The sequence below is a fragment of the Papio anubis genome, chromosome X (assembly GCF_008728515.1).
Source record: "Papio anubis isolate 15944 chromosome X, Panubis1.0, whole genome shotgun sequence".
Classification (NCBI taxonomy): domain Eukaryota; kingdom Metazoa; phylum Chordata; class Mammalia; order Primates; family Cercopithecidae; genus Papio; species Papio anubis.
Genome location: NC_044996.1, coordinates 46,256,802 through 46,271,566, shown reverse-complemented (window position 1 = coordinate 46,271,566; position 14,765 = coordinate 46,256,802). Strand labels below are relative to the sequence as shown.

The window sequence follows — 14,765 nt, the reverse complement described above, 5'->3', positions numbered from 1 at the left end:
TAAATTTCTAATAGTTGTCTCAGTAATATATTCATAATATATACATTTATAGTTAATGTCATAACACTCCTTCATAATGATGGTGGTTGTGGGACATGGTAACAAATACTTCCTTAAAAGCTAATCTAATCATATAGACAGTATATTTCTGATTATGAAAGTAATATATATGTAAAATTTTAAGCAATACCAAAATTAGTAGAGTTGATGATAAAAGTTCCCCATAGTGAGATGGAGAAAAATTGAGAGAGAGTGTGTGTATATTTGAGATAGGCTATGGTCAAGGATGGAATAAAGGTAAAGGATGTCATATATATATTACCTGATATATGTATCAGTAATTTTACATTTTGATGATGTCATTTTGAGATTTCATCAAAATATCTGAATCACATGGTCTGGAATCCTTAAGCTGGACCTGGCAGAAACTCCTGATTCCATGCAAGCAGATTCACAGATTGACCTTGGAAATTACCAATACTTGAGGGATGAACAAAGCTAGAGGAACTGAGACGGATATTCAGAGATGGGAGGGAAACCATAATAGTATTGGTTGCTGTCAACCATGATTAGGATGTAGAAGGAACTTTGAGATTTGTCAATTAAGAAGTCTTTGGTGATCTTTGGAAGAGAGCAGCTTCAGTGGCATGGTGAATACTAGATTGAAGAAAGCTGAGAAGAGAAGAGGAAGTGAGGAAGAGAAGCCAGCAAATATAGATTGTTCTTTGAGGAAGTTTAGCGGTGAAGAGGAGGAGAACAAGGAAATGATTATTAAGAAGGAGGCAAGATTTAGGGGAGTTTTTTTAAGATAGGAGAGATTTATGTATGCATTTCAGCTGATGACAAGAATCCATACATTCATCCATGTAATATTTATTTAGTTCCTACTGTGTGTCACTAGAGCTAATGAACAAACAGTGAAAAAAAAAAAAAAAAAGTAGTCATGGTATGGGCCCCTCGGTGGAGGCATTTTTGGTTGTCACAATGATTACAGAATTTTTTGTTTTTTTGAGATAAGGTCTTGCTCTGTCACCCAGGCTGGAATGTAGTGGCTTGATCTCAGTTCACTGCAGCCTCGACCTCCTGGGTTCAAGCCATCCTCCCACTTCAGCCTCTCTGGTAGCTAGGACTACAGGCATGCGCCACAATGCCCTGCCAATTTTTGTTTTTTATTTTTTGTAGAGACAGGGTCTCATTATGTTGCCCCAACTGATCTCAAACTCCTGGGCTCAAGCAATTCTCTCACCTCGGCCTCCCAAAGTGCTGGTATTACAGGCATGGGCCACCATGCCCAGCTGATTGCAGGATATTATTGTCATTTAGTATTCAGGGCCAGGGTTGCCTTAAATCTTGCAATAAGAGATATAGTCCTCAAGAATGAAGAATTGTCCTACACAAAATGCCCATATTGCTTTCCTCTAGTTTAAAAACACTGCTTAGATAAAGAGGGATTGAAGATATGAGGGTGCTGCTACTCAGCAGCATTCCACCCTGTTGACTACTCTCTTTTTGTTTTTTTGTTTTGTTTGGTTTTGGTTTTGGTTTTTTGTTTGTTTGTTTGTTTGTTTTTTGGAGACAGAGTTCCGCTCTGTCGCTCAGGCTGGAGTATAGTGATGTTATCTTGGCTCACTGCAAACTCCGCCTTCTGGGTTCAGGCTGTTCTGCCTCAACCTGAGTAGCTAGGACAACAGGCACACGCCACTACACCTGGCTAATTTTCGTATTTTTAGTAGAGACAGGGTTCCCAGGCTGATCTCGAACTCCTGGTCTCAAGTGATCTGCCTGCCTCGGCCTTTCAAAGTGTTGAGATTACAGGCGTGAGCCACTGCACCTGGCCTGCTCTCTCCTTGAAACACAGTTTTCTCTTTACTTTAATGACCCCATTCTCACTAAGGAGTGAGGAAAGACTTCACTCTTTTCTTCCAAAATCACTAGGCATTCCTCCTCACTTTCGCTCCCAAATCACTGGCTCTTCCTATTCTGCCTTAGGTTCTCTGGAGATTTGACCTATGTCTTTTTTTTCCTCTACCTATTCTCTTTTCACCTAGTCTCATAGCTTTAAATATCATTTATCTCTATAGTTCTGAACACTTCCATGAGCTTTGGATTCATATAACTATTTACTTGGCATCTCTTACTTGTTTAATAGACAACTCAAACCTAACATGTCTAAAACAGAACTCTTAATTGTCTTCTATAAACCTTTTTCTCATTCATCTTCTTTGTGGCAATAATATTCACCCAGTTGTTCAAGCTAAAAACCTAAATCATCCATCATTCCTCTTTCCTTTATACCTCATGTCTAATCCATCAGCAAGTATTACTGGGCTGTACCTTCAAAATATATTATAAATCCATCTAATTTTCATTACCACTGCAATTGCTATCATGTTACTAACCATCATCATCTCTATCTGGACCATTATGAGTCTCTAATGACATTATCTCCCTGCTTTGACTCTTCATTCCCTATAGCCTTTCCACACAGAGTGTAAGAGATTCTTTTTAAAAGTAAATAAGGGCCGGGCGCAGTGGCTCACGCCTGTAATCCCAGCACTTTGGGAGGCCAAGGTGGGTGGATCACCTGAGATCAGGAGTTCGAGACCAGCCTGGCCAACATGGCAAAACCCTGTCTCTACTAAAAATACAAAAATTAGCCGAGCGTGGTGGTGCACTTCTGTAGTCCCAGCTACTTGGGAAGTTGAGGCAGGAGAATTGTTTGAAACTGGAAGGCCGACAGTTGCAGTGAGCCGATATCATGCCATTGCACTCCACCCTGGGTGACAGAGTGAGACTCCATCTCAAAAAAAGTAAATCAGACCACATCACCTCTTTGCTTACAGCCCTCAATGGTTTCCTGTTGCGCTCATAGAAGAAAATCCAAACTCCTTATCTTAAAAGTAAGGAAGGGCCCTGTGTGATCTGACCCTTACCTACTTTTACTGTTTCATCCAATGTGACACTTTCTTCCTTGTTTGCTATGTTTTGCTTATCCTGGCCTTCTTTTTGATCCGTCAATATGCCGAGTTATTTCCCAATTCCTTGTTATTCATTCCACCTGGGTATTCCACCTAGTCCCTCAGATAATGAAATTTTACTTCTTCCTTTCCAACCATTTTAACCTATTTCTTGTTTAATTGCATGTTAGTACCTCCAGAACTATATCATGTAATAATAGTGAATACTGAACTTTATTTCTTATTTCTCACTTTAAATTTTTAAAAATTAAAAAAATATGGGTAAGTAATAGAGATACACTATTCAGCCATAAAAAAAGAGATCCTGTCATTTGAAACAACATGGATGGAACTGGAGATCATTATGTTACGTGAAATAAGCCAGGCACAGAAAGACAAACATCACACTTTCTCACTTACTTGTGGGATCTAAAAATCAAAACAATTGAACTCATGGACATAGAGAGTAGAAGGATGGTTACCAGAGGCTGGGAGGGGTCATTGAGGAAGGGGAGGTGTGGGGTTGGTTAATGGGAACAAAAATATAAATTTCTCACTTTAATTGGAATGGTTCTAGTGTTTCTTCATTTAGTTAGATACTGACTTTTGGGTTATGTGTTAAGGATCTGTTCATCTATTCTGATTTTAAGAGTTCTAAGCAAGAATAGATGATGAATTTAATCAAATGCCTTTTTACCATTTGTGAAGATCATATGATTTTTTAGTTTTTATCTATTCGTAAATTATATTAGCACATTTCTTAATATGGAACCATCCTTGCATTCATTCATTCATTTACTCAACAAATATTTGTTGAGTGCCTATGATTTGCTACCAAGTATTTTATAAAAACTCTCATGAACAACGATAAGCTATAGGAAAATGAAGAAAAAAATTAAAGGTGATGGGTCTCTGTTTTGAAATTATAAAAATATTTACCTCTGACGTATAAAAATGTAGAGGTATGTATTGTCCAAAATTAGGGCAAAAAAACAGTAGGTCATCTTTTTAAATTGATGGGTAAATTTTTCTTTTCTTTTCTTTTTTTTTTTTTTTTTTTTGAGACAAGGTCTAACTCTGTTGCCTAGGCTAGGATACAGTGGTGCAATCTTGGCTCACTGCAACTTCCACCTCCTGGGTTCCAGCAATTCTCCCACCTCAGCTTCCTGAGTAGCTGGGATTACAGGTGCACGCCACCATACCTGGCTAATTTTTGTATTTTTTCTAGAGATGTGGTTTCACCATGTTGGTCAGACTGGTCTCAAACTCCTGACGTGAAGTGATCCACCCACCTTGGCCTCCCAAAGTGCCAGGATTACAAACGTAAGCCACTGTGTCTGGCCAGATGGATAAATTTTGATAATGCTACCATTTTGAAACAGTCCAGTACTATATTACCATACCTGTCATTTAAAAAATAGTTCACAGATGCATGACTCCTCTCCCATCACAGGAGTCGAGTCGTCAGAGGCCTCTTATGGCTTTCCACAACTTATTGTCCCATATTTTTACGGCCAGTTTATGCAGGCACCCCATAAGCCTTTTTCCCAACATATTACCATACCTGTCTTTTTAAAAATAGTTCATAGATGCATTACTCCTTTCCCATCACAGGAGTCAAGAGGTACTGTTCTAAGTATAGAGGATAGCAAACAAAACATAAACATCACTGCCTTCACAGAGCTTACCTTATTGTGGAAGAGACAAATAAAATAAACACATAAATTGTATTGTATATTAGAAGGTTAAAATGCTCTGAAGAGAAAAGGAGGAGGAAGTGACAGGGCATACTAGAGTTGGTGGTGGCTGAAATTTTTAATAGTGTGGTCACGAAAGCCTTCACTAAGAAGGCAATATTTGAGTGAACACCTGAAAGAGATGAGGAAGTGAGGTTCCAATGTTAGAAAGGTTTTTTTTTCCTTTGAGACAGAGTCTTGCTCTGTCACCCAGGCTGGAGTGCAGTGGTGTGATCTTGGCTCACTGCAACCTTGACCTCCTGGACTCAAGTGATCCTCCCACCCCAGCCTCCCAAGCAACTGGGAGTACAGGCGCGCACCACCATGCCCAGCTACTTTTTATATTTTTTGTAGAGATGGGTTTTTGCCATGTTGCCCAGGCTGGTCTTGAACTCCTGAGCTCAAGTGATCTGCCCATCTCAGCCTCCCAAAGTGCTGGGATTATAGGTGTGCACACCACACCCAGACTAGAAAGGTTAATCTAAGTGTATATTTAAAATGTCAAGATTTAAGACAGGAGGTAATCTTAGAAATATCAGTAAAGAACAAGTAACTATTCTTAGAGAAATCAGGGGAATTGTCCCAGGAATTAGTAAACGATTCCAAGTAATAGGTGGTATAGCTTAAGAACATGAGTTTTTACGTTGTATATATTTTAGGTGTAAAACAGGATGTTTTGATATACATATTCTCAGTAAAGTGATTACTACAGTCAAGCTAATTAATATATTTATCATCTCAGGTAGCATCTTTTGTGTATGTGGGGGTAAGAGCACCTAAAATCTACTCTTTTAGAAGATTTCCACTACTTGGTATAATATTAACTATAGTCCTCATGCTATCCCTTAGAGCTCTAGATTTATTCATCCTAAATAACCCAAGTTTCCATCCTTTGACCTGCATCTCTTCATCTCCCACCCCACCTCTAGCAACCACCATTCTTCTATTTCTATGTATTAGATATTTTTTAGGTTCCACATTTAAGAGAGATCATGCAGTATTTTTCTTTCAGTGTCTGGCATTTTTCACTTAGCATGATGGAGGACATGAGATTTTTTTTTAACTGGAAGTAAGGGACAGGCCCAGTGTTATAAAGGAAATGGGAGGAAAAAATGAAAACAGGCACCAACTGAGAAGACTGTAGGGGAAGCAGTGTAGTCGAGGAGATCCCGATTTCAGTTAGATTAAGAAGTTGAGAATATTCAAAGAGGCTTAAGAGATAAGGGATGATGTACTATGTATTCCAGAGGAATAAGTGGCTGGGCATGGTGACTTACACTTGTAATCCCAGCACTTTGGGAGGCCGAGATGGGAGGATCACTTGAGCCCAGGAATTTGAGACCAGCCCGAGCAACATAACAAGACCCCATCTCTACAAAAAATAAAATAAAATAAAATAAAATAGCCAGGTGTGGTGGTGCACACCTGTGGTCCCAGACACTCAGGACGCTGAGTCAGAAGAACTGCTTGAGCCCAGGAGGTCGAGGCTGCAGTGATCCATGATCACACCACTGCACTCCAGCTTGGGTGACAGAGTGAGAACCTGTCTCAAAAATAAATAAATAATTTTTAAAAAGTAACAGAAGCAGAATTTAAATGTAAGTTTGATTTCAAAGGTTGAGTTCCCAAAAGGTTAAAAGTTTCCCAATGAATTTTTAAAGTTTTCCTTAGTTTACCTATTAAAATAACTTATTCTTTAAAACAAATTCAATTTGCACCCTGTGTAAAGAAAGGAACATCAGTCCCTTTAAATTGTTTGGTCAGTGACATCATCCTACATTTACTAATGTTTAACAAGTTAGGTCTTGAGCGCAATCAGTTAGAGGTCAATTAATATCCATGTCTATATTCCAGGTATTTGTTTAAAGTATTGCTGAAGAAATCTCATGCATGTGTCAGGAGTTGTTTTTCTGTTGAGATTCCTCATTGAGTCTTCTGTCTTGCAAGATATTAATGTGTGCGATTCCACCTAATTTGTCCCTTCTCTTGTCTCTTCTCTGAACCACTGTAGTATATAATTTTAATTTCCTTAAGAAGAAAAATTAGTGAGTTGTTTCTGAATTGCCCTTCACTAGAACAGCAAATGATTTTAAGAACCACTTTAAAGTTCTACCCAGAAATTGTATTTAAATTTTGCATGTCATAATTTTTTCCTTTCTCAATTGGCATTTTAACCCTGGAAAAATAATATTTTGCCATGAAAATTCTAAACATTTCAGACTAAAGAAACAAATATTTGTATCTCTTCTTTGAGGTGACATGAGTTAACATGTGACGTTAAAGAAGATCTCAATTTGACCATCAGACCTGATTATTACAGTAAAAGTGGGTGGAACTTTCTTTGTTGAATGGAATGCTTATTTACTTTGAGGCAGAGCATCTATAACTACCCCCTGAGAACCATACGTCTCTCACTTGTAGCATCTCTGATTATGAAGATCCGAATTTTCAAAATATAAATTAGGAGGCAGTTTTTTTTTGAGTGAAAATGTTAACCATAGTATTTAGATAGTAGCACCTGTAGAGCTCTATTTACAAATCTTTGTTTATATACAGATTTAATAAAGTAAAATATAACTCACAAACATGTATTGCTCCAAACACATTATATTGCAAAAACACAATTGCCTACTTTAAGCTTCTTACAAGAAATCTCGATTTGTCGCATTATTTATTTATTATGTATTTTCCTCATAACTTACTGCTTTCCCTCTGGCCATTCGAGCCATGAATTCACCAGATGTCCAATATTTCAAGTCTTCTATCTCATTTTAGAGAAAATGTCATAATTTACCTGAACCTTAGGCTGCATTTTCATTTCTTTGTTTATGGAAACCATATGCCACGCTATCCTATATATAGACATCAACTTCCATCAAAAAGAGAAAGCATGTAGAGTAAGAGATAGACTTTGTGTTGTGGTAAAAATACACATAGCATAAAATTTACCATTAGTGACATTTAGTATATTCACGATGTTGTGCAACCATCACCAGTATCTAATTCCAGAACATTTTCATCAACCCTAAAGGAAACGCTATACCCATTAAGCAGTTACTCCCCTCTTCTCCATTTCCCCAGCCCCTAGCAACCACCAATCTCCTTTCTGCCTGTATAGATTTGCCTATTGTGGGCCGGGTGCGGTGGCTCACGCCTGTAATTCCAGCACTTTGGGAGGCTGAGGAGGGCAGATCACAAGGTCAGGAGACCGATACCATCCTGGCTAACACGGGGAAACCCCATCTCTACTAAAAATACAAAAAATTAGCTGGGTGTGGTGGCACGCATCTGTAGTCCCAGCTACTCGGGAGGCTGAGGCAGGAGAATCGCTTGAACCCGGGAGGCAGAGGCTGCAGTGAGCCGAGATCGCCCTATGCACTCCAGCCTGGCAACATAGTGAGACTGCGTCTCCCACAAACAAAACAAAACAAAGATTTGCCTATTGTGGACATTTCATATAAATAGAATCCTATAATATGTGACATTTTGTCCCTGGTTTCTTTCACTTAGCATAATGTTTTCAGGATTCATCCATATAACAGTACTTTATTCCTTTATATGGCTGAATAATATTCCATTGTATGGATACAACACATTTTGTTTTGCTATTCATCAGTCGATGCACATTTGGGTTGCTTACACCTTTTGACTATTATGAATAGGACTCCTATAAGCAAAACCATTATGTACATGTTTTTGTTTGAAAACCTGTTTTCAGTGTTCTTGGGTATATACCCAGAAGCGGAATTGCTGGGCCAAGTGGTAATTGAGATGAGACATTTAAAATGAAATCTTACTAAACCATTAAGTTGTCCTTTTGGGGAGGTGGGAGTCATATTGTTATTTCTCTTTTGTTTTGATAACACCTGAACTCCCACACCTCCCTAGAAAATGTGGTATGGAAATTTATAACAGAAGACTATAAGACGGCATCACCAACTCATACCCAACATGAGAACTAAACATTTTTTTATACAAATTGCCAACTGATATAAAGGCAGTTGAAGGTCCCCAACTCTAACAGGCATACTGCTATGTACCTTCAGAAAATGAAGGTTACAGTCAAGTAACCAAAGTGTTTCTGTATAGCTTTGGAGCCAGAAACCTTAGTCAGATTACGGGAGGTTGCCCTTGGACCACTCACTAAATTTCTCTGTTGTAGTTTCTCCATCTGTAAAATGGAGATAATAATCTCTGCTGCTCAAGATTGACATAAAGATAGGGCATAGCCTGGCACATAGTTGACAGTAAATATTAGTCTCTTTTCCCCATATATTCTTATATTCTTCAAATTAATTGTTCTCCAAGATAACAGCATTTTTCTTCTCATTTTCTCTTTCAGGCTAAAATTAAACTGCCAAATACAAACCCTTCTGATATTCAAATTGATATCCAGGAAACAATCCTTGACCTTCGTACTCCTCAGAAGTGAGTAAAACTTAGAACTGGAATAGTGTATTATAATATTAATGAGTCTTCAGTCAATATTATCTTTTAAAATGTACATTTTGTATCACCCCTAAAGTCTGAAGAAAAGTGGAAAATTTTGTTAATCATTCAGATGTTTGATCTACATTAATATAAATATGTTTGGAAATACTTGGGCTTTTTTCTACTTTGCATCCATACATTTGGAGTGGGTTAATGCTATCAAAACACAATTCTTGACACCCAGATACAGTTTATTTATCAGAAAAAATAACTAGAAATGAAAACGCCATTAAGTTGTAAGTCTTATATGTGGTTTTTGTACATTGATTACATAAGGGAAGCAATACCTTTAAACATTTTTCATTTTGTGGGGCTCTAAGGTTAAATTTGATTGTTTTCATATAAATCAACAAAAACATCTTGCCATCAATTACTATCTAAATACCTCACTGCTTTGTGCACATCTTATCTGGATATAAAGCAGTGAGCACATATTGGTTCACTGCAGTGGTCCTAACTCTGTAACTCATGAACATTTCAAACTGGATTTGGGAGGCAGGCGGTTGCTGGCACGTTTTCTTCCTTCCATTATCAGTACCTATAATTCTCCTTTGTTGAGCTTAGAACTTCAAGAAAATGACAAGGAGATCCCTCCTACAAAAGATTCCTATGTGTAAACAACCCAATATGCATATGTAGCTTAATCTTGGCTTCTGTAGTAAATGCATTTAACCCAAAATGGTCTACATATAAATATATATCAAATATTTTCTCATTATTTACATCATTTCGAAAATGTATCCTCACAGAACAATCATCTCATGTTATAAAAATTATATTCACTATTTCTGCTGTTTACTTCAAGGAGTATTGTACCCTTTTTGTTGCATTTTATACACGAATTTACTCTTCCACATAACCTTTACAAGGAAAATTGGTTAAATGAACATTCAATCTTCCATGATATTTGCAAGCTTGTTAAGAGCACACACATGTCTACACACCATGGAGTTAATTTCTGTTTCCCTAGCAGTTCTCACTGTCCGTGAGACTTTCATTTAGTGGGTTTTGATAGATATCTGTAATGACAGCAATGCCATAGCAGCTACCTAAAGATTGATGGAGACAGCAGAAATAGTGAATACAATTTTTATAACATGAGATGATTGTTCTGTGAGGATACATTTTGGGTTAGATGTACTTTTCCACATAGAACATGGGCTACACTAGGTCCTTTGGATCATAGTGTACTTATATATTAAATGTGCAGTGCAGAGAGGTACCATCTCTTAAGAAAACCTGCTTAACTAAGATAGAAGACAGAAGATAGAATTAAGGTTTTTAATCATGTTTCCTGAATACTTGAGAATCCTTTAGAGCCATACTTTTCTCTGAAATTGCATTATCAGGAATATGTCTTGTTTTCGAGTTTATTGATATTCACACCTACTTTCTTTAGTTTCTAACTTTGACATCATATAACGCTATGTTTATCCAATCTGAGAAAGATTTGAGAGGACATTCTGTTCTTGTTATCTATAAGGCAGAAACAAGCGAATTTATTTTAACTGAATTGACCAGTGATTTCTGTCAAACAATAGTCAATTGCATTCAAATTATCAGTAAAACCCAGGTATTTAGCATTATATAACCAAAATAAATAAAGCAGTTTACCAAATTCTTCACTTTTTTCAACTGGTTGTTTTGGCGTGTAGATTCCCAACATGGAGTAAATGGAGAGGAGGAAAGATGGGGAAAATTGGATAATTTACCATGATCTCTTAAGTCTTCATATGAGATTTCATTATTTTTCTAAGTGAATTCTAAGAATTTCATAAATGAATACCTTGAATGTGATAATAAAAACACATTCTAAAGACAAATGTAAGCTAATTTTTGGTTGAGTGTTACTTTAGATTACTCACACATTTGCTGTGCTCCTTTAGTTCAGATTGGGAGTTGACTGATTTTCAAAGACTGATACCTAAAAAAGAAGTTTTCTAAATGAAATAATTGACTTGCAGCTCAGTAGCTATTTCTGCACTTTCTTTGAAAATAGTTACGTCTCTTTCAGTAAACCTTAAAAAGGTTTTTAACCCAGATATGTAAGTCAAATAATTTTGTTAATTATATAAGATAAAAATTTCATTATGCGAATATGCTGGAAACCAGGATGTCCTTTGCTTAAATCTCTTGTGAGCAACATCAACTTAAACTCTCTAATATAAATATAAGCATGTAAGTCTCTAAACTTGAGTTCACTGTAGAGATATTTTTTGTATTTATATTCATGTATTATTGTTGCATTTAATTTCTAATGAAAATTAACACTGGATGAACCTTTGATCACTGCCTAGACTATAACTTCTGAAAATGCAAATACATTGTCAATGTAAAAGTAGAGGTATTGGGTTTAAATGTTTGTTCATATCTTATAGTACTAATCTATGGTAATTATTCAAATGTTATTTTGTGGTGACCTGAATACTTGCTTCATTTATTTACTCACTCATTCATTTATTTATTCACTCAACATTTATAAAGTCTTCCACTAGACACTAAGGGAGCACCGAGATAAGATACATTTCTGTCCTTCAATGAATTGTACATGGATAAGTATTTGGAGAATTTTTATTTTGTTTAAATATAAATCTCAGTACAGACAATAAGACAATAAAACAGGCGACGAAAATATTTCCCTTCTCCTAAGAGCCTAAATCAGTTGTACAGTTCTATTGTTCAACATTTTATTATGTGAAGCCATACTACTTAGAACTAGACAGAAATGCAGGCATAGATGGATCATTCCAATGGCCACTAACTGTCTCTTTTGAATTTATTTCTCTCTGGACAGAGAAGTGCACATTATCATTGGAACTCCTTCTTCAGCTGATTTATAGTTGTATTTTCGTGCAATGAAGCTACAATACTAAGCTTTGCTTTCTTTTAACAGTGAATATATTATCATTTATAGAATAAAGTATAAAGGAAATCTAAGTTTAGCACAACCTATATTGTAAACAGCTTTAAAGGATGGACTCTAAACGGTTTTTGTACTCACTTTTTTTTTCTGAGATGCCAAATATTACAGTCTACATTAAAATGCATTGCCACTTAATGGCAACGTGTTCAGGTGAAGTGTTTCTCCTACCCCACATGGAATGGAACAAGAGTCACAGAAAATTTATCCTTCAGGTTCCATAAATGTGTAATAAATACTTTTAATGAACCCAGTCTTCTGAACTTAGGTTTTTGCAAAGGAATAAAGAAGGAATTGATTTTCAAGCGTTTTGTTTTCAAATACAAACTAGTTCTCAATTCAAGAACCCAGTAAGTGCCCCTAAAAATACCATATTCCTTTACTTATTTGGATATTATACCTTCTAAAAGAGCATCCTGTCCACCTTTTATAGAGATACTCAGACCTTCTCTACTGAAAATGCGAGGTAGCAAGTGTTTCATGCATTTAATTTTCTTCCAAAACCAGCATGTGCTGACCCTATGCATAATTTAGATTCATGCCAATACGGCAGAATTATGGATGTCTCATCCCAGCAATGTATCTAAAGCATAAAACTATCCAGCAGCTGAACCATAAACCACAAAATAAACCTAGCAATCTATCACAGGGAAGTTTTGTCAATGTGTAGTAGAAAGAATCAGAAGTAAGGAGAGAGAAGCACTTTCATTGACTTGGTATTGAAATCATTCCCAGCCTCAGTTTCAAAAACTACACCCATGGTAGAGACTCTGCTTAAATCTATGTTAGCAGAAATGTTATAGAGCCATTCCAGTTTTCAAATTTGTATCCGTTGGCCACATTCCATCTATACATAAGTATGAGTGGCAACAGATCTGTCCAGCAAACTTAAAACTAGCATAGTTCTATTTCTATGCCTGTAAACATAGCCTGAGACTATGTAAAATGAGGTCAATTCGGAGAAAAATAGGGGAGCCAAAACAACTGCTCGGATTTTTAAGTCCAAAAAAACCGGTATACTATTTGCATTATTTAGGCATATTTTTGATCCAATATTTACACTATCTAAATATTGGGGGGGGGGTTTGGTTTCTAACATTCTAGTGGCATATGTTGTTTGTGATTGTCTTATTGAAAGTGATACATCATTTTAGGAAGCTAAGGTTTTATTTTGTTGTTGGTTTTTTTAGGAAGCTTTTGATAACTCTTCCTGAGCTGGTGGAATGTGCCAGTGCCAAGGCATTCTATATCCCAGAGACTGAAACTCTTGAAATCACCATGACTATGAAAAGAGACTTAGATATTGCTAATTTCTTCTGAAACTGCATGAAAAAGATAAAAAGTGGTAAAATGGCATTGGTAACAATTAAAAAACTTCGGAAAAAAATAATTGTTTTCTATATTCTCTTTATTATTCTGACATATTTTGGAAAGGGACAAAATTCAATTCTAGTGATATTGTGACCATTTACAGTAATTTCAACTACTCTGTTAGGAAATATATTTCCTTGGCCAGGTGCAGTGACTCATGCCTGTAATCCCAGCACTTTGGGAGACCGAGGCAGGCAGATCACTTGAGGTCAGGAGTTCGAGACCAGCCTGGTCAACATGGTGAAACGCCTTCTCTAATAAAAATACGAAAATTAGCTGGGCGTGGTGACAGGTGCCTCTAATCCCAGCTACTCCATCTCAAAAAGCAAGCAAAAAAAAAGGAAATATGTTTTCTCATATAAATAAACTATTCCATTTTTATAGTGATAGCTGAGTAGAATATTTACAGGTTTAAAAAGTTAGACTATTTCATGGTCAATTACATAATTGAAATATGATCATGAAATGGTTGGTCCACTTATTTCAGTAGTCTGAAAAACGTATGCTAATTATTTACACTTACGCTGTGATACAATCAGTTGCATAGCAATTGGTCATTATTATTACCAGAGAAGTTTATTTGGTTGCTTTTTCATTGATTTGATCAAATGATTTACAGTGTTCTCTGTTTAGGCTCTCACTATTGTTCTGGAATATGCAGGTAATAAATAGTTTCATGTACTGTACTATCAACATATTTACTTGAGTAAGGAACACTTTTGAGCATACAGTATTATAGTTGGCTTCTTCAGTTGTGCTTTTAATGCTTGGATATAGTTAGGTTAAAAACATTTTTTATATGCACTAATAATTGTTAGCATTGACTTTTTGGGTACTGTGTTTATATGTAGTCAATTGAAATCCTTGACTTTAAAATAAATATAAAGAAAAGTGTGGCACATTTACAAATTCTGTTTGCTCCCATTTCCTATCTTTCTTCTTAAATAGACATATCTATTTTAGGAATTGTCTCAATGTCCTCTTCTTCTTCTATACTGTACTGTTTATTTCAGAATTATTTATGAATAAATTATAAAGCTTGTGTGACTTTGCTTCATACATTATTGTAGAACTGTGGACTTACCAAGGAGTAAATTTTGAAAAGATGAACAATGAAAAGATGTTCATCACTTCTATATGAACTATTAAGGGAATAAATACTCTAGCAGATATTTTCTAGAGTTAATTATATATGTACAACTACCAAGCATCTAGTTTGTGACTAGATGAAATGATGAAATAGAATGAAAAGACTGAGATTTTGGGGGAAAAAAAATGGTTGTGTTAGAA

The 14,765-nt window shown here is 36.2% G+C and overlaps 2 protein-coding genes across 4 annotated transcripts in view; one reads left to right on the top strand and one right to left on the bottom strand.

Annotated features, from left to right (window-relative positions):
- PIH1D3 (PIH1 domain containing 3) overlaps positions 1-14,380 on the top strand; it is a 37,585-nt gene extending 23,205 nt beyond the window's left edge. The window contains exons 6-7 of the mRNA XM_003918099.4: positions 9,036-9,121; positions 13,295-14,380. Coding sequence (XP_003918148.1) covers positions 9,036-9,121; positions 13,295-13,424 — 216 coding nt within the window. The 3' untranslated portion in view covers positions 13,425-14,380. The remainder of the gene's footprint in view (positions 1-9,035; positions 9,122-13,294) is intronic.
- Positions 1-14,765, bottom strand: part of NUP62CL (nucleoporin 62 C-terminal like) — a 120,766-nt gene that overhangs the window by 105,569 nt on the left and 432 nt on the right. For all 3 annotated transcript variants that reach the window (XM_021932501.2, XM_021932502.2, XM_009198073.4), the window contains exon 2: positions 11,050-11,108. In XM_021932501.2, the coding sequence (XP_021788193.2) occupies positions 11,050-11,053 (4 nt within the window). In that variant the 5' untranslated portion in view covers positions 11,054-11,108. The remainder of the gene's footprint in view (positions 1-11,049; positions 11,109-14,765) is intronic.